The 20,185-nt window shown below is 41.6% G+C and overlaps 1 protein-coding gene across 2 annotated transcripts in view; it reads right to left on the bottom strand.

Moving 5' to 3' along the window:
• ADAMTS9 (ADAM metallopeptidase with thrombospondin type 1 motif 9) overlaps positions 1–20,185 on the bottom strand; it is a 166,166-nt gene that overhangs the window by 141,522 nt on the left and 4,459 nt on the right. For both annotated transcript variants that reach the window (XM_046672362.1, XM_046672352.1), the window contains exon 3: positions 17,236–17,398. In XM_046672362.1, coding sequence (XP_046528318.1) covers positions 17,236–17,398 — 163 coding nt within the window. The remainder of the gene's footprint in view (positions 1–17,235; positions 17,399–20,185) is intronic.

Genomic DNA, 20,185 nt, shown 5'->3' with positions numbered 1-20,185 from the left:
ATGGTTCTTCTTTAAGGATTCCTCAAAAATTAATCATATTTACTTAACTAAATAGCTTGTGAGCAACCTGGCCAAGTTCAAATCTTAAAATAGCATGTTGAACCAAATAAGATATACAGATGGCAAGTAAGTGTATGAAAATATGCTCCACATCATATATCAAAGAAATACAAATTAAAACAAATTAAAACACACTGATTGGAAAGGCCAAAATCTAGAACACTAACAACAACAAATGCTGATAAGGATGTGGAGCAACAAGAACTCTCATTTGTGGCTGGTGGGAATGCAAAATGGTACAGTCACTTTGGAAGACAGTTTGGGTGTTTCTTACAAAACTAAATATACTCTTACCAAATGATCCAGCAGTTGTGCTCCTTGGTGTTTACCCAAAGGAGCTGAAAATTTATGTCCACTCAAAAACCAGCACATAGATGCTTCTGGGTAGCTTTATTCATAATTGCTAAAATTCGGAGGCAATTAAGATGTCCTTCAGTAGGTGAATGGATAAACTGTGGTACATTCAGACAACGTAATCTTATTCATCACTATAAAGAAATGAGCTATCAAGCCATGAAAAGCCTTGGAGGAAACTTAAAAGCATATTACTAATTGAAAGAAGCCAATCTGAAAAGGGTACATACTGTATGATTCCAACTACACGACCTTCTGGAAAAGGCCAAACTATGGACGTGGTAAAGATCAGTGGTTGCCAAGGGTTGAGGTGAGGGAGGGATGTCTAGGTAGAGCATTCAGAGGATTTGTAGGGCAATGAAAACACTCTGACTAATACCATAACGATGGATGCATGCCATTATGCATTTGTCCAAACCCACAGAATGTACAACTCCAAGAGGGAATCATAAAGTAAACTACGGACTTTGGCTGATTATGATGCGTCAGTGTATGTTCATCGATTGTAACAAATGGACCCTCTGGTGGGAGATGTTGATAGTGGGGAAGGTTATGCTTGCGCAGGAACAAGGGATGCATGGAAAATCTCTGTACCTTCCTCTCAATTTTTCTGTGAACCTAAAACTGCTCTAAAAAAACCCAGATAATTAAAAAAAAATAGCATGATTATCTCCAAGAATCAAATGCATGTTTGCACTCAGAGGAAAGTATAATCTTTTGCAATGTGAACTCTCACACGCACATGTAAACAAATTTAGGCATCTTAAAAAACTCTAAATGGCAGCTGTGTGCTTCCTAATGCCAAGTCACAGGCACTAACTACAGTTGTAACATTTTATTCCAAGAACATGAGTTAATGTTGGCTTTTACCATTGTTTTGGCCTTGACTATGAAGGGGAAGCAGTGACGTTTACACCATGACAAACAGCCAGCGATCTAAGAGCTCACGCTCTGAAGGGAGCAGCTTCAAGTCCTCTTTGACCTTGGGCAGATAACTGACCTGCTCACCCTCAGTTCTCCCACTTACAAAGCCGAGTAACAAGAGCACCTCTTTCATAGAGCTGTTCTGAGGAATAATGGGAGATCATGCACGTAAAGTGCCTAGCACACAGGAAGGAACCAATAAATATTGTGTTTTTTTCTATTTTTATCAGTTATAAAGTCACATAGTGAGTTAGAAGCAAAAGGAACTATTTAAGGGAGAGTGACCGTGCTTAAAAACAATTTTCTTGCTTACGATAATAATTTCAAAGACACAAGCTACTTTGAAAATTAAATGAGAAAGCATATAGAAAATTCTTTGTAAGTTATAAATTGACTTTAAAAATATTATTTTTTAAGCACCTATTTCGTGCAAGGCACTGGGTTAGGTAAGTTGAAATAAACAATAGCAAGAACAAAACAAAAATAAAACTTGGGGCCCATCATTAAAAAGACAGCACCATAAAAACATAAGATGATTATCATTATTAAAAAGCCTCACAGCCAAAAACTTTAACAACGTTTGCTTATTTTTTGGTAAAAATGTTTTAAATGGGCTTAATTTCACATTGTCATGCAATAAAATGCATATTACATTACTAAATGAGTGGAATTATTTTAGAAAATCACATGCAGGCCTAACAAGGCAGTTACTCAGTGAGTGTTTCCCACCTACTGGGGTTGGGCTACGGAGATGCAAATGTTAACTTGAACAGCTGGGAAGTTAATTATTGCTGTCTATTTTCATAAGGTTTATAAAAATTTAACTGAATTTCCTTAAGGCACTGAGCCACCTCATGACCTCATGGTCTAACTGGGCAGAGGAATCACAGCACAGGACCAAAGGGAGGACTGGAGAGCGAGGCTGTTCGCAAGTCCCCTTTCTGTTCCACTCGGGCTTGACTGCCAGAAGGAAGCTGGACGGGAATCATCAGTGGTTTCACACTTGGATTCTGGAGCCAGACCAGCCCTGGTTCATGTGCCTGACTTCGCACTACTCTAGCTGCCCTTCCTGCCTCCAAGCCTCAGTTTTCTCATCTGCAAAATGAGGATAATAACAGCACATCCCTCAAAGGGTAACTGTGAGGATTCAAAGAGATGATATATCAAATGCCCCTAGAGCAGAGTGTGGCACACAGGAAGCATCCATTAAATATTTAACGTGATAACAATTATTAGTTGTTGTTTTACTAGAAGTGTGTAAAATATCCCCTTTATAAATTAGTATATTGACATTAGAGTTTCTCAAACACAGCAATTTCATTTTAGAAAGAATCTTCTAAAGGGAAAGAGGGAGAGAAGAAGGAAGGACAGGGAAGGAGAGAGGGAGGGAATGAAGTAAACACATGGAAGACCAGTCCCTGCTCCCATGGAACTTCCAATCTAGGTGACAAGCACATGCGGACTGATATCGAGAAGACATAGTCTGAGACGTAATTAGATGTAAACAAATGCCACAAACACTTCCACCTCTCAGCTGGCTCCAGCAGTTGATAACAAACAGGCAACAGAAAGTGGAAGCTGACGGCAGTTGCCAGGCTGTCTTTGTTCTAGTCAGATCTAAGGTCTGCACTAATCGGGATGTTCAGAGTTACTTAATGAAGCCTCCAGACAGGGACTCAGTAGGACAGGAGAAACAAAGTCTACTGAGATCAGAGGAAGATGAATAAACAAGCATAATGTAAGAGGAAAAAAAGAGAGAAAACATAAACACAAAAACAGCCGTAAAACCAACGAATGTTCTAATAATAAAGAACAATGTGTTTCCAGAGAACCAGGTGGGGAAGGAGCTAAGCGGGGGAAGTGTTCTGTATATACAAAGCTCGAAAGGGTAGGAACGAGAATTCACCAAGGTTTCATCTCTTTCTAAAGGCTCCTCAATTGGCTAGCTTTAAAAACAACAACAAATCCCTGAATCCTCTTTAGGATCACGTCCCTAAACCCACTTTCTCTGTGAGCTTTGGGGGAAAAGTAGCATGCCCACGTCTAGTAGCGCTCCCTGCACAGCACTGACAGGAAATGCGGGCAAAGGGCAGCGGTGGAAGAGACTTTGCTGACATGCTTTTTGGTTGGCCAGAACCTTTAGAAACAATATTTCCCCACGAGTAGTTTACGGAACATTAGTCCCAGAAGGTATTTCCAAAAACAAATCAAGTAGGTTTGCAAAACACTTTACACAGTATTCACATCTGGGACTTTCTCCATGCATATTAGCATTTTAAGAGCCCTGAGAAGTCTTGCAGGAAAGAAGCCAGCTTACATTTGTTTAACTACGGAACTGGGACACTTACGGGATCTTGGCTAGCTTATGGGGCAGATGATGGGGACTGAGCCATTCCTGAAAATAGAACGAGATGGAGAAGAGTGTATTGATGGGCTTTCCTCTCAGGGAGGGGAGGAGATGTCATTGGAAGAAAACAACTGAGAAGCTTCTTGCAGTTCAAGGGGCTGTGGCGGGTGGTGGAGGCATGTCTGAGGGTCACACTGTCTTCTAAGGGGTGGGCGCCTCCAGCGAAGTAGGGAGTTAAATTTGCTGTCTCAGGTACGCAAGCTTGGGCACCACTCCCAAAGGTCCTGCCCCACCCTTCCTCATTCACCATCCTGCAGCTCCTTCACCTAGAGGCAGTAACAACAACAACGACCACCACCATGATAATACTGGCTAAGGTTTGCTGAATGCTTTCCTCTGCGGCAGGCACTCTTCTAAACACCTTATGTGGATTAACCTGATTATTCTTCACAGCAACCAGATATGGTAGGGACTATTATCTCTATTTCATAAAGGAAGAAACCGAGGCACACTGGAAATAACATGAAAAAATATTTAAAGAATATCTATTTGAGGGGCTGGCCTGGTGGCACAGCGGTTAAGTGCGCACATTTCGCTTCGGCAGCCCAGGATTCACCAGTTCGGGTCCCAGGTGCCGACATGGCACCACTTGGCAAAAGCCATGCTGTGGTAGGCATCCCACATATAAAGTAGAGGAAGATGGGCATGGATGTTAGCTCAGGGCTAGCCTTCCTCAGCAAAAAGAGGAGGACTGGAAGCAGTTAGCTCAAGGCTAATCTTCCTCAAAAAAAAAAAAAAAAGAATATCTATTTGAAATAGTATAAAGTGATGAACATACTCAGGCCTGTATTTTACTAAAAGACTGGTTGGTTTTGCTATTAACTTCTCAAAAAACACTCTTCGGAAAATGCTAGTTTTGACTCATGCCATCTCTTAGCAGCAAGGGGAGACTGGTCTTTCTGGGGGCATTGGTGCCAGCAGCCACAGTCATCCTGCACCATCTGTGGTCTGCTCTCAGTGGCCCCCTCTCAGGCCGTTTGTGACATGGTTTGGGATTTCTAGCACTCTCCACCAGAAATAAAATGGAAGTTTAGAATTCCTAGTAGCCACATTACAAAAGTAAAAAGAAACAGTTGAAATTAACTTTAACAATATATTCTATTTAACCCAATATATCCAAAATATTATCATGACAACAGGTAGCACTTGCCACATTTCAAGGGCTCAGGAGCCACATGGGGCTACTGGCTTCTGTAGAGGGTGGTACAATTTAGGCCTTAAGTGTTTGCAAAGTGAATACAGGAGGCTGTGTGATGTGGTCGACAAGAGTTTGGGCTTGGGAGTCAGAGAGATCTGAGTTCAAATCTCAGCTTCTCGGAATTCAATCTGTGTGACCTGGGCAAGTCACTGATGCCCTCTGGGTCTCAGTTTTCTCATCTGTGAAATGGAGCGAATAACTGTTCCTCCCTCACAGGGTGGTGAGGAGGGATAAATGACCTAACATACAGAAAGTGCTGAACAAGGCCTGGGGCATAGTGAGTGCTCCAGGGAGATGGGCTATAGGGACTCCTTACTGAGGATGAGCACCCTTTTAAGGTTGCTGGAATGAGTGGCTCCAGGGCTTGCTGCTATCTGACGTTTCATTGCAGCTAGTGGGTGGGCTGAGGTTGCCTGTGATGCCTGTGGTGGGTCTCGGTATCATTCCCAGATCAGAGATTAAAGAGCGGTTGGGCTGGAGCTCTTTAAAAAGGCTTCTAAGCAACTCCTAGGGAGCATATCTCCCACATTCCTTTGAGACACAAGTCTCCCAGTTGACACACGACTGAGGACTAGTTTATATACCACGGCCAGCAGTACAAACCCTTTCTCCTCCTGATGTCCATGTTCCAGTGGCCATGGAAATGAGCGGTCGCAGGAGTATGCTGTACTCTGATTGCAGGTGGAACTCACCAGCAACCCTCCCAACTACAGGCCACCTTTCCCCAGCACCCTGGCCCAGCTCAGATAGCTGCTGTATATTCAGCTCTTGCTGTGACAATTTTATTCCTTAAAAAAATTAAAAGCCTAATATCTTTCTCTATAGCCTTGCTAAAACTTAAACGATCCCACTAGTTTATTCTTAATTATCCTTATACTTAACATAAATCCAGCGACACGCCCAAAACCTTATTCGAGTTGCACTTTTGAACATCCTCTTTCTAGGCACCACCCCCACACAGCTTTTCCTTGATTTGCAGTCTAGAAATAACACAGAACTGGGAAGTAAGAGGCCTGTGTTTGGGGCCCACTTTTCCATTTGCCCCAGCTCCAAGATTACAAATCCCTTCGCCATTCTGAGCCTTGATCTTCCTATCCATAGAGAGAGAGACTGGAATAAAAGCTCTCTCTAAAGTTTCTTCTAGTATTAAAAATTTATGGACTCATATTTTATAAGATAAACATAAATAATGCTGAACAATGAAGTCCTGAGATTCCAAAAGGGCAACATCCAACAGAGTATCCTCTCTCAGCCACTGTCACTCTTAGAGCAGGTATCAGAGAAATAACCAAACAGTAGGTAGGGTGGGTGGGGAGAAGGAGACAGAATAACCAACAGACAGACCAACAGAAAATAAGCGGGCTATAGATGATGTTAAAGAATACCAAGGGAGGTACAGTGTATGAATCTCTATCACTTATTGTGAAGTTTTTATTTGGGACCTGCTAAAACAGATTATAGTTTCTGAAAACCACTTCCATTCGCTCTGACTTGCTACAATGGAATAGCATCAAATGTGAAGATTAGGAAATTGACCCAAAAGAAAAAAAACAGCACATAATCAAATATACCTTTGGAAAACGCATAAGTTGCCCACAAAGCACAGAATAGGAATTGTGGGGAATAATGGAGTCATGTCACCCATTCCTTGTCCCCCAGGAGCATGTGGTCACACAGGGCTGACTCTCAGACTACTAACTTCTTCTGTGTCTGCCTGTGTCTCCCTTCAGGTTTTCCCTGTCTTTCTCTCCTGTGTGCACACATATGCAAAAGAACATAGCTGCATTCTTAGGTATCCAGGGCTTCCTTTGTAACTGTTTTCATCCGGGAGCCAAGTGAACATACTCCCATCATGAAGCACACTGGCTTGAAATTGAAAGTTGTGTTTCTGGAAACCAATTAGATATAAAAACAACAGGATGTCTTTTCTGTTGGCACAGACAATGTCTTTGAATAACAACTCTTAAATAAGCTTTTCCTAGTCCATCTCTCTGCACCTGCATCTTGGACAAAAACTATCCTGCGTTCTCTACTACGCTTTCCCACAGTGTAGTCCTGTGACAGCATGAAATCTATGGTGCGTGCATGAAGTGTGTGCAACAAAATAAGGAAGCCATGTATGAAATAAGTGTCTGTAAATGAAGACAATGAAAAAGACAAGCCACAGTCTCAGGGAAAATATTTGCAAACTACATATCTGATAAAAGGTTTATATCCAGAATACATAAAGAACTCTCAAACTTCAATAATAAGAAAACAAACATTTCAGGTTTTTTTTAAAAAAAAGGCAAAATATTTGAACAGATTCTTCACCAAAGAAGATATATGAACGGCAAAAAAGCAAATGAAGAGATGCTCACCATCGTTAGTCACTAGGGGAAGGCAAATTGAAACTATGACGAGAAACCACTACACACCTATTAGAATGGCTAAAATTAAGAAACAAAAACAAAAAAGAATATTGGCAATACCAAGTGCTAGTGAGGATACAGTGGAAGTGGAACTTTTATACCCTGCTGGTGGGACTGCAAAATGGTACAGTCATTTTGAAAAATAGATGAGTAGTTTCTTATAAAGATACACATACACTTACCATATAACCCAGCAATTTCACTCGTAGGTATTTACCCAACTGAAATGAAAACATACATTCACCCAAAAACCTGTATACAAATGTTTATAGTGGTTTTGTTTATAATTGCCAAAAACTTTGTCCCTAACTGGGTAAGGGATAAACAAACTATGGTATACCCACGCAATGGAACACTACTAGGCAATAAAAAAGGGTGAATAACTGATACACACAACAACGTGGGTGAACCTCAAATGCACTAGGCTTAATGATTCTATTTATGTGACACCCCAGAAAAGGCCAAACTATGAAGACAGAAAACAGAGGGTTGACTACAAAGGACACCAGGAATTATTCTGTATCTTGATTGTGATGATATTTACACAACTGTATACATTTCCCAAAACTTGCAGAATTGTACACGAGAAAGGATGACTGTTACTGCATGTAAGTTATACCTTAATAGGAAATGGGAAGAAAACGCTAGAAAATATTAGCGGAAAATAAAAAGCTTTGTAAACAAATAAGATAATTCTTAGCAGTAAAATTCTGAGGCCAATCACTTCAACTTGAACTGTTTCCACACACCGCAGGCCAACAGCCCACGCTAATTCTAACGTTATACGAGAGAGGGGATCAATAAAAAAGGAAGCATTTTGCCAACACTTGCCTCTCATTTGATCTTGCTCCTTCTCAGAGCCCACCACCCACATGAACACAAACCGGCACATCTTGCATCTTCTCACACTTCTTTTTGTGATGTTCAGAATGCTTCCTCTTTATTAATGATTTTCAGTTGTACAGAACAACCATGCAGAAGTCTAGTTTAGACATAAACTGACTTTGGTTACCCTGAAACGGCTACAGTAATGATTCTGTAATGATCTGATTATCATAAAAAAAACCTAAACCTCAATTGCATGATAAAATAGCCCTTATTAAACGAATGGGTTTATTCCCTCAAATGAAGAGCGTGGAGAAATTCTACAGTGTCTTACTCAAAAAGACAGTACCCTCAGGTGAAGGGGCCCAGGGCCCTCAGATTAACTGCAAATGCCTCCTGCCTCTGTCAGCCTGACTGCCGTCCCCTTCTCCAGAAGAGATGTGCATCTTAACCCATGACAGGGGCTTCCTGCGGAGATGAACAAATGAGCAAGTATCTGTGTGAAAATGGTTTTGTGAAGGAAAGTGACTTGAATAACCAAGATCTGATGACAGGAGACAGGGAAATGCCCCGATCTGGGGCTGAAGGTGAAGCAGGCAGCCCTCAGGCTGTCTCTGGATCCAGAAGTTTACCGAAAGGGCTCACGAGAGGAGCAGGAAAGCATGTCAGACATCAATGAACCCTAATTTCAGGTCCACAACGAACTTGCCCTTTTACATTCCCAGCTGCAAACTGGCTCTTCTGGGTTTCAAAACAGAGGCAAGTAAAATTCTTGACTGGTAGAAAAGGGAGTCTCAGTAAATACTGTAAACTGAGGATCTTTCTATTGGTAGGTTAAAAAAGAGAGGGCTATCAAGGTACTCCTGACAAAGTGTCAAAAACCCACTTAACCACACTGCCTTTTGTGCTCAACGAAATTACTCCAAGTGGCTCCATTCCCTGTGGCTTTGTTCTTGGTACCTGTTCTGGGTTTGGGGGCTGGGCCTGCTCTTTCAAATTATTGCAAATGCAGCCTGACCTTATGATGATAAAGATGAATCAAAGAGTAAAAGAAGTGGAAAGGAAGACACTAAATGGAGGGAAAACTAAAACTAGAAAGAAAACAGTAATTTAAACAACAGTGACAACAACAAAGTGGAAATTTACTTAACATTCATCACAACCAATTGCAATAGATAGACCTTGTTTAGATCACAAGCTGAACAAATAGGCTGTAAAAAAGGCATCTGGGGGACAATTAGGAAAATATTAATATAGGGGCTGTTTAGGTGATATGGAGAAATTATTGTTGATTTTGCTCATCATGATAAATAATGTTACAGTTGTGTTAGAAAACATCCTATTTTCCAGAGATGTATATTGGAATATTTAGAGAGGAAATGTCATGATACCTGGGTTTACTTTAAAATACTCCAGCAAAATGAAAAAGAAGAAGCCATGTGGAAAAACCCTTGTCGTTGTAAAATGTAGATGGTATGTATACAGTGGTTCATTTTAGCATTGCCTATACTTTTATGTGGGTTTGAAGAGGCTCATAATAAAATGTCTTTTTTTTTTTGAGGAAGATTAGCCCTGAGGTAACGCTGCCAATCCTCCTCTTTTTGCTGAGGAAGACTGGCCCTGAGCTAACATCCGTGCCCATCTTCCTCTACTTTATATGTGGGATGCCTACCACAGCATGGCGTGCCAAGCGGTGCCATGTCTGCACCCCGGATCCGAACCGGTGAACTCCTGGCCACCGAAGCGGAACGTGTGCACTTAACCGCTGCGCCACTGGGCTGGCCCTAAAATGTCTTTTAATAAACAAGATGAAAATTTTTTTAAAAAGTAAATGGATAAATGAGAACAAATGAAAGAAGAAACAGTTCCTTATCAGAAGTATCTTTTTTACTATCCTTTAATGATTTCATTGGAGTATTGCACTATTAATACCAAGGTTAAAAAAAAGAAAAGCAATATTTTTATATAAATGCCACAAAGAAGATAAAGCTGAGGAAAGCAGCTCAAGAGCTCAGTTATTTAAAACAATAATTTTCTAATAATTTACAAAGGATTTTAGAGGTCACTGCTTATACTGACTGTTTATTAGCCATAAAGTCATTGAAGAACATGAAAAGGAGAAAAAGTGTATAAAGACTGATGAGGAACAAAAAAAAAGGTAAATGAAAAGAAATTAAACCAAAACAATAAACCTCAAATGGCAGACACTATCCTTAAAGATTCAGCTCAGTCCTGGCTTGGAGAGCCAGCTGTTCCCCTTACACACTGTGGACAACAGCGTTCACATCTCTGAGTACAGTTTTCTCATCTGTAAAATGGGAATAATTGGGGCATCTTCCTCCCAGGGAGCTGGTCTAGGAGTAAATGAAATAACTCAGAATGTGCTTTCACATCGTTGCCTGTTACGTTCACAAGCTGAAAGCCTAAGGGGAAAGGATCTGAGGGTATAAAGTGTGTGGGAAAATGGAGGTGGGCTGGCTTCTCGCAGAAATCACTAATTAGCCAACAATTGCTGATCTGCTTGGGCCCAGGCAGGACAGTGAGGTCAGCCAAAGCTGCTGTCACTGCCTGGAACCCTCGAGCTGTCCCAGAATTGTTTACTTAAAGCGCCCCTCAGAAGTCTGCTCCTCAGCTCTGTCTCTCACTCCATTTGGGCCCAACTCTCAGGGCGGCTAATCTAATCAGCTAATCTATGCTAAATTATTAATGGGATCCCAGAGGTTAATGTGTAACAAGCATACACTCCAACAGAGGCACGCTGGAGACACGGAGGCCTCGGTGAGTCATTAGAGTCTTGGTGGGAATTCCGGGCACCAGGCAGCCCTCCTCAAATTAAATCAAATTCTAGGAAGGCATTTGAAAAATCCTGCCAGCAAAAGTAATTCGTATATGAATGCGATCAAATCAACAAAGGGACAGGTCAAAAAAAGGATTGTGGAAAACAGGATGTTGATGAGCTTTGTGACCTTGGGCAAGTCAACCTTATGGACTTCTCTGTGTCTGTTTTCCCATCTGCAAAATTAAGGTTGAGACAAGGATTAAAATATATAATCCATGTAAAGCACTTGGAACAGCGCCTGCCACTCAATACACACTCAGCAAACGTCAGCCATTGTCAGGATCATTTAGGGATTGGATTAGATGGAGGTCAAAGAAGATACTCTGAAAGCTTTTAAGTAAAAAAGGATTTTCTAGATGGCAGCTTCCATTTGTGTTTTCAGTGTAGTTTGGCCCACAGGGTAACATACTTGAATCAGATCTAGGTTCAAGTGTCAGGCCCACTTCCTATTAGCTGTGTAGCTTTGGACAAGTGGCTCAGCCTCTCTGAGCTGTAATTTTCTCAAGTCTAAAATAAGGATAATAATATCCTATCCTATAATACCTATCCTGTAATAATACCTTGATGAACGGATTACATTTGATAATGTATGGAAAGTGTGTAGCACAGTATCCCTCTATGCATCTAAGAAGAGGCCAACAAATGACAGCTTTAATTGTCATCTTGTATGTTCCAGCTTTTACGATGGCACCCTTGGGAGCCCAACCAAGAAGTGACAGTACGTTCTAATAAGGGTGATGGATAGAGTCTCCAGTGCCTAATAGAGAATCAGCCATAGTAATCCCGCAGTCAGTCCACCAGGAAGAAAACAACTTAGCTGGGTTGAGATGGAGCCTCAGCTTTGACCAGCCGCAGTGTCCCAAAGAAGGAGCCACAAGGCAGGATTTTTACCTGTCTGGTTTTTGAAACTGTCCCCTTCCAAAAAAAAAAAAAATAAGCATGGGATCTTGGCTTGGCTGTTGGTCCCTGGTGACAAGCCCCATGGGGCTATAAAATAACCACAGGCCACTTCTTTTAACTGTATTTTCTGATTATAAAACTATTATAGAATCATGGCAAAAAATATAAGAATATAAAGTAAAAAGGTAAGGATTGCCTATGTTCTTGACAACCAGAAATAATCCCTGCTAATGTTTTCATGCATGTTGCTTCAGATTTTTTCTTTACACACACATATGCACCCCACACACTTTGTCATTTATTAAAAATGAGTTCCTACCATACATACCAGTTCATTGCCTGCTTGTTTAGTTTATATATATTGCCATGTTTGCTAACATAAATCTCTGCCATCATTTTTAATGGCTGCATAATACTCCACCAAATGCATATCCCATAAGTTATTGATCTATCCTCCAACTGTTGAGCACTTAGGTTGTTTCCAGCCTTTTGCTATAATAAACAACACTGAATATTAGTAATAATAAACAAACTGAATATATTAGTAATATATTAATATAATTATTAATATACTAATATACTAATAGTATACTAACATAAATATTAATATTATTAGTAACACTGAGTTTATTAGTAATAAACAAACCGAGCATTCTCACATAAACACCTTTACACAACTGTTCAATTACTTCCTTATAAGCAGCACTGATGCGTCAATGAGTATATAATTCTTAAATCCCTTAAGAAACAAAAATCAACTGGCCTTGCTAAGATGGGAGGGTGAGAAAAACATTTTGGTAACAGAAAAACATTGTCTTTTAGGCCCAGGCAAACAAAACAGCCTTCTGTCGGCCTTCTCCCCTGGCTTTCTCTCACTCACCTACCAGGAAGCACATCTATCTCACTGATAAGAACCACTAATCCTCTTGTGCAAAATTCAGGGTCAAATAGTGTGTGTGAGACAGAACTTGGGGTTTCATCTGGAAATGCAATGTGAAGGGTCAGCAGGAAGTGGCTTGTAGAAAACAAACTGTCCTGAATGGCTCCCATGAGCCTGCCACTCGGCCCCCTGGGGTGTGGCAGGCAGGCAGCTCAACCACCTTTACTGCGGACCCACTGTGCAGGGGACACGGTAGTCACAAGGGCCTACCATAGGAAAGAGAAGATTTCCCACACCCCATCCTGAATCCTGAGGAACTTACAAACAGGATGAAAATCACAAATAAAGGCAGACACACTCAAGTGGCCCAAATGTATACACATAGATGTAACCAATGATGGTGAAACAGAGATGTTCCCGGAAGGGCAGCCACTGGGCCAAGAGGAACTTGTGAGAAATAAAATTTTTAAATGCTGCATGGGATACAGAGGAAACAAGCAGACAGAAAGGGCTCCCAGCCCTGCCACTTGCTGGCAGGGTGACCTTGGGCAAGTCCCATAAGCCCTTCACGACCAGCTTCCCAGAAGCTCTAAGCTGAATCACAGGAACCCGATTAGCTTTGGGTTTTGGTATTTTGAGTTTTCCTTCCCATGCTATGGTGTTTTAATTTTTATTTTCATGATTTTTTTTTTTTTTTTAATCTACCATTCAGGGATTGTTTACTATCTGCTAAACACTGTCCTGGGAGCTTTCATTATTTCATACTCATTTGGTCCTGACGATACCCTTGGAAGGGTTGTATTATTCTCGCTTTATGCTCTCAAATGTGCCTAAGGTCACACAACTCACTGGAATAAGGATGGTTCCTGGTTTTAGCCTCACAGCATGGAAGAGCTACTCAACAAATACTTTATGGCTGAATAAATAAAGACGCACATGAATGAATGAAGTTGTAGACTCCTTGCTTAACTCACAAAGTTTTCACTATATCAGAATCCTTTTATCAGATTCCTTCTATATGTATTTTTTGTCTTTTTTTTTTTTATTCTTCTCCCCAAAGCCCCCCAGTACATACCTGTATATTCTAGTTGTGAGTGCCTCTGGTTGTGCTATGTGGGACGCCACCTCAGCATGGCTTGATGAGCAGTGTCATGTCCGCGCCCAGGATTTGAACCAGCGAAACCCTGGGCCGGTGAAGCGGAGTGTACTAACTTAACCACTGGGCCACGGGGCCAGCTCCTACACATGTCTTTTTAATATGTTATCTCAGAATCTTTTTTTGAAAATTAGACATACATCAAGATGCAGAAATGAGCAAGACTTAGATTCCATCTGAGGGCAGCACTCACTGTAACAGCCACACTGCCCTGTCCTGGGCAGACTCCCATCATCCAGCAACTAAAGGGTTACACCCAGCTCAGCCACAGGCTTCCAGGGGTCTGCTCCAAGGCTTGGGCTATCTTCAATTCTGATGGGTTCGTGTTGAATATATAGGGTATCACTCCTGGAAATAAGTAACTTAACATCCCACACTTCAGTTTGCTCATCTGTACAGAATTAATCTGTTAGCTTAGTGCTGACCACCAAGGTTTCTTCTAGCTCAAATATTCTATCATCCTATGAGAAGACATAGAAGGCATTGATGGAAAAAGCCAGGTCCAGGGCAATGCAAGCAGCAAGCGACGGACAGTGGCTACTGCCTTAAATCCAACTTTTGCAGGGACGCTCACATTTAGCTGAACTTCTGAATCACTTGAAGCACTTAGTAAACCCACTGATTCTTGCTCCATCTCACTTGCCTGGGAAAGGGGTTTGTTTGTTTGTTTTTTTAAAGAATCTGCATTTGTATGAGGCTCCCAGGGTACTTCTAAAGTTTACTCTGGTTACCAACCACTGCTCTGGGGCAGGGCCAGGGGTGGGAATCCCTGAAGTTGAAGGCATTGATATTCTGCAGAGAAAATATTTTCCTCTCTGGCCAGAGGGACTTCTCCCACCCCCAACCTACTTTCACTCCCTGTGCAAAGGCTACCTGGTCTTGGAGGTTTCCGTGACCTGCTGCTTCGTCCCTCTAATGGCTGCTGGTGAATTGTGCCATATTCCAAAGTTCTTTCCAACTGTTCTGAGCCTCCTGCATCTGAATTCAAAGAAGGGGTGCAGAAGCAGCTGGAAGAGAGAAACCAGAAGGGCATAGTCCAGCAGCAACCTTCGGAAGAGCCAATCAAAACTGCTGGGCTCCTAATTCATCACACGGGATGAAAGAAGGGCCCGCCATATTGGTCATTGGAAAGCAAAAACCAGAAGGAAAACTAAAAGTTGATATTGGTGATTTGAAAGGAGGTACATAAAGGCCCAATACCAACAATGACTAAAAGCCAAATAAATTTTTTTGAAAAATTAAGGCATCTTCCATTGTCCTCAACCTTCACCTTATCAGATTTCCTCTTCTTTGTGTTTTTAACAGGACTTGACAATGACTAGTTCTCCAGCCCAGAAAATCAAATGTCCATCGACTTGGGTAATTAATTTAAAAAATGAATACTGAGGATTTTTAAATGATAGTCTTAAGTAAGACTTCTTGCTCTCTCTCTCTCTCACACCCAAATGCACACGCATATATGCATCATACCTGCACAGCGAAGATGGGTCATGGAATAAGACAGGCAGACATGGGTTGTCATTATGGACTAGGTGTGAGATCTTGGGTAAATTGCTTCATCTTTGAAAGCCTCACCTCCTTTACCAGGTACAATGGAGGGAAGAATGGTACTCATCTCACAGGGTTGTGGTAAGGATTACATGAAGTAGCATAGGTAAAGTGCTTTGCACAAGGTCAGTAGAGAATAGCACCATAATAATTAGTAGGTTTTTTTTAAATGCTGGTTGGCAACCACTTTAGGGCAGAAGAACATCACAAAGTACCACAGTTCAATAAGTTAATCAATGAAAATATTATCTGAGTATCTTTTGAACATATATTAATAAGATGGAAGAGGAAAAATCATCTATTTCCTTTCTATCACATGCTATCTATATGTTTATATGGAGGTATAAAATACGCACTTGCTAATTCAAATCTGAGAAGTCAAGAAGTAAAGGTCAACATTCTTACTATCATTGTCAAAAAAAGGTGATAAATGTCTTGCCCTTAAACTTGCCGGCAGCTGGCAGTTGGCACCGTGAATGCTGCTGGGACTATTGTTTCTGAGTACACTCCTCCCTCATCTTCCCACCCCCTCCCCTTGGCTCATTAGAGAGTCTTACTCTCCAAAGAATATTTCGTATATATTCCATCTAGCCCTGGTGGTAAGAACATAGCATTGGACAGGATGAAGTCAAAAGATCAACAATGCGACACTCTTCAGCTTGGCCACTCCCAGGTTATCAGCAGCCGTCATTACCTTTGCTTAAAGGATTCACTGCAGAAATAATAATTCCAGGAGGGAAAGGACACCACACTGTCACCAAGAAAGAAGTGATATAGGTATGAGATGAAATGAACGATCCTTTTGGAAGCATTTTAGGAAACCCCCTGTTGCTCTTGAATTTTGGTCTTATTTGGAGATGCCAGAAAGACCCTGACAATTTATTTAAGGTGGAGAAGTAATTTTTAAAAGTAAAGAATGGGGAGAAGGACAAAGTTTTAGAAACAGGAAGTCCAAGAATAAAAAACAGTATTTTAACAAACATCCTAAAACACAGGGTCAAATGGAGGGATTTCTAATGATAAGCTATCATCAGGGAGAAAATAACCAGTCTTTAAAGACAGGGAAGGGCTGTTTCAAGACTGCAGATTGAGAAACAGAGACAACAGAAGCTTTCCAAGGTGCCCAGAATGACATATCTCCGTCCATGGCCAAACACGTCAGCATAAAGCCTCAAAGAATCTGGCCAGGATGGAAGGAAATCTAGTGATGGGCATATACAGATTTGACTGAAACCTGACAGTGCAACCTATAGTTCCATTCATATATTTTCCTGAAGGCATAGAATATTAGCTAAACTTAACCGGATAGGAAAATTCCAATAAACACATAGAAGTTTTTGTGAATTCCATTTGTAAGAATTTTTCATAACCCTATATGATAAAAAAAAACAACCCAAATGAATAGAAAACACGAAGACACCAGGAGAACACAAGCAACTGCTGATGGAGGATGTGGGTATAATGGCCTCAAGACAGTACTAAAGCTTAATCCTAAAAATTAGCAACTTCAACAAAAGGTTTTGCCACATTAGCTGTGCAACCTTGGACCAGTTACTAAACCTCTCTTCAGCTTCCACGTTTGTACAATGGGGATATACCTACCTCACTCGAATACTGAATAAAAGACCACATATATAGCAGCATTTTGTAGACTGAAGGAAATACATGTCTGTAGAATGGCAATTAACCCATCTCACAGAGCTGGGATCTTGGCGTGAGCAAGAAGCAAATACCTGAGGTGTCACACGCATGCCTTCCTGTTGAGGGCTCTCTGTGGGGGGTGCTGCGCCTATAGATAATGTGGGGTTTGTTTTGTTCCTCTTCATCTTCTTGTTCATCAATGGGCAGTAGTGGTTCAATAAAATAATCCCCATCATGGGACCGGAATGTGCCCAGCTGCAAATGAAGAGATGAGAGGCCGATTTAATATAACTCAGTCACTGGGAGAAAAAACAAGGAAACATTGCCAAGTAGAGACGGTACCATTTGATTCAATCCCTTTCCCACAAGGGCTGCTCAAACTGAAAATGCTGCTGACGTATTTGGAGAAGCAGTTTATTTTCACTCTCTGCCATACCCTTGCTTTGACGCTAGTTTATTGCACCTGCTATCCAAATCTGTCTCTAAGAAATACTTCCACGCTGCTCAAGTTCTAATCATATTAACTCCGACAGGCTGTTGAAAGAGGTGTTTCTGTGGGTTAAGACAGCCTGGAAACTTAAAGACAAGTTTGAGCTCCACAGGGAAAAGCTGGCCCACGGAAGCCTGGTCATTGATTCTAATTCAGGAAGCGTGAGTTGACCACAAGGCACTCAAAGTGGTGCTGCCTGTGGCATTGGCATATGAGTCTCTCCCCACTCCTTCCTTTTGCAATAGGGCGCCATATGATACAAGACTTTGGAGTCAGGCTGCCCCAGGTTCCACTTCCAGCGCCTCCACTTACCCACCCACCTTGGGTACGATCTTTAACTGCTCTGAGCTTCAGCTTCCTCATTGTCAATTGGGGATAAAAGTACTTACTGTAAAGAGTTTTTGTGAAGATTAAATGAGATAATGCATATAAAGTGCTTAGCAAAGCAACACCTTGGAAAGGCTTACAACATATTAGTGGCGCTGGTGTGGCTACTGTTAGCCTCTAACCACCAGCATCCAGTTTGCTTTCCCCATTCATTCTATGCACCTTGAAAGGGGTAACTCCTCCTCCCCTTCCCACATAGCCACAGAATTTGTAAATGATAAATGATGGCTCCAGGTTGAACCACTCAAACCACACATTACAAGAACACTGAAAAGTTCTCCACACCACACCGGTGGGCAGTGTTTAAAGGAAGAAATCAAGTTCATCCTCCATTCTTCCTTTTCCCCACACTGGAAAAGAAAAGGCAGAGGCCTTTTACTTTCCCCTGGACACACGGGAAATGACTGTCCTTGAAAGTCAGCAGCAGCATCCAGGAATTGGTTAGAAATTCAAATAATCACCTTCTACTCCAAATCACATCTACTGAATCCAAATCTTTAGGGGTAGGGCCCAGGAACTGGAATTTTAATGAGTACTCCAGGGAATTCTTATGTAGGATAAAGTCTGCGTGCGAAGCACTAGGTTGCGACACTGAGGTTCCCAAACCCAGCTGAGCATCAAAATTGCCTAGGAAGTTCAGTTAAAATTTTAGATTCGTGGCATTACCCCATCTCTGCAGATTTAGAATTTCCAGGGGTGAGGTCTAGAATCTATTTTTAAAAAGCTCCCCACGTGATTCATGAGCCACTGGCTAAAAGAGAGGATAGCGCTGGTGTGGTCAGACTAAGACACGGAGTAGTTGGTTCCAGAGAAGTGATTTAACAAATTTATTCTCACCCAAGCACTTTGCCCTGTTTTCAATATACAACTCGGGTGCTCTCTAATCACAGAGCAGAAGCTGACCACATCATGTGAGACCTACTGGAGACAGGCCATAGATACTGGGAAAGAACCTGGAGCTCATCTGGTGAAGATCTGGCACCTCTGACCGGTAAAAGGGGAAACCAAGGCCCAGATGGAGGCAGTGACTTGTCCAAAGTCCCCCTCCAGAGACCCGGAAGCAGCTGAATAGGGGCAGTGCTGAGTCTAGAACTCAGGTGTCCTGGCTTTAGTCCAACGCCTTTTTAAAAAAGAATTCTGATCTTCTCTTGAGGAACACAGACTCAGTCTCTGGCCTGTGGTTAAAAGCATGGCTCAGAGAGAACGAGTGGGAACCCCAACTCTGTCACTCACTAGGTGTGAGACCTTCAGCAAGTCTCGAACTCTCTACGCCTCCGTGCCCTTATTTGCAAAATGGGTTGTTTTGAGCATTAGGTTGTGGGGAGGATTTGGGTGAGATAATGCATACATAAAGTACTTATTATAGTCACAGGCATATAATAAGAGTTCAGTAAATGGTATCTATATGAAGTCAAATTAATTTTGTTTTCAATTCACAAAACAGCTGCTTGATTGAAAAGCAGTCGTTTCCTGGTTAAGGTGACCATTTATTCAAACATACGTACTAAGGTATCTACCATATCCAAGGCTCAAATATGGGAGAGAAATGAATTGATGCTGAGCCTCCTGCCAAGGAGAAAAGGATAGAACACGGGTACCAAGAACTATAATAACAAGGGAGAGCGTGCCAAGCATCATAAGAGATACAGATAAATGTCTACGAAGGTGGAGAGAGACAGAGAGGACAGCAGCCTGAAGGACTAGGAAGAGGTTTCTTGGGGAAGAAGATATGTAAGTTACTCTTTAAAAGAGGGTATGATCTGAGCATGTGAAGCTGGGTGAGATGACCAAGTAAATTCAAAGGCCCAAAGGCAAAGAGATAGGACTAGAATGGAAGGAAAATTCAGAGACAGAAGCAAAAGCAGATTGCAAGAAATACAGGATTTGTGGAGAAAAGCTTGAGAGATGGGAATGGATTTGTGGATGTGAAAGAGGTGAGAAGGTAGATTGTAAATGATCTGAAGTGTGTGATGAAGGAATTTCTAGTTGTCCACTAGGCAATGGGGAGCTATGCAAAGTAAGCAAATAGGGTACCAATGAGATCTTGCTCCTAGTCATCACTGATCTGTTAGTGGTGTGTGGCAGCGATTAGAGAGAAAAGACTGAAGAAGCACCTAGATGGAAATATTTCTTAGACATCAGTCCTAAGGAGAGAGGGGGAGAAA

The sequence above is a fragment of the Equus quagga genome, chromosome 1 (genome assembly GCF_021613505.1).
Source record: "Equus quagga isolate Etosha38 chromosome 1, UCLA_HA_Equagga_1.0, whole genome shotgun sequence".
Classification (NCBI taxonomy): Eukaryota; Metazoa; Chordata; class Mammalia; order Perissodactyla; family Equidae; genus Equus; species Equus quagga.
Note: the sequence above shows the minus strand (reverse complement) of the source record. Positions and strands in the feature narration are given on the sequence as shown.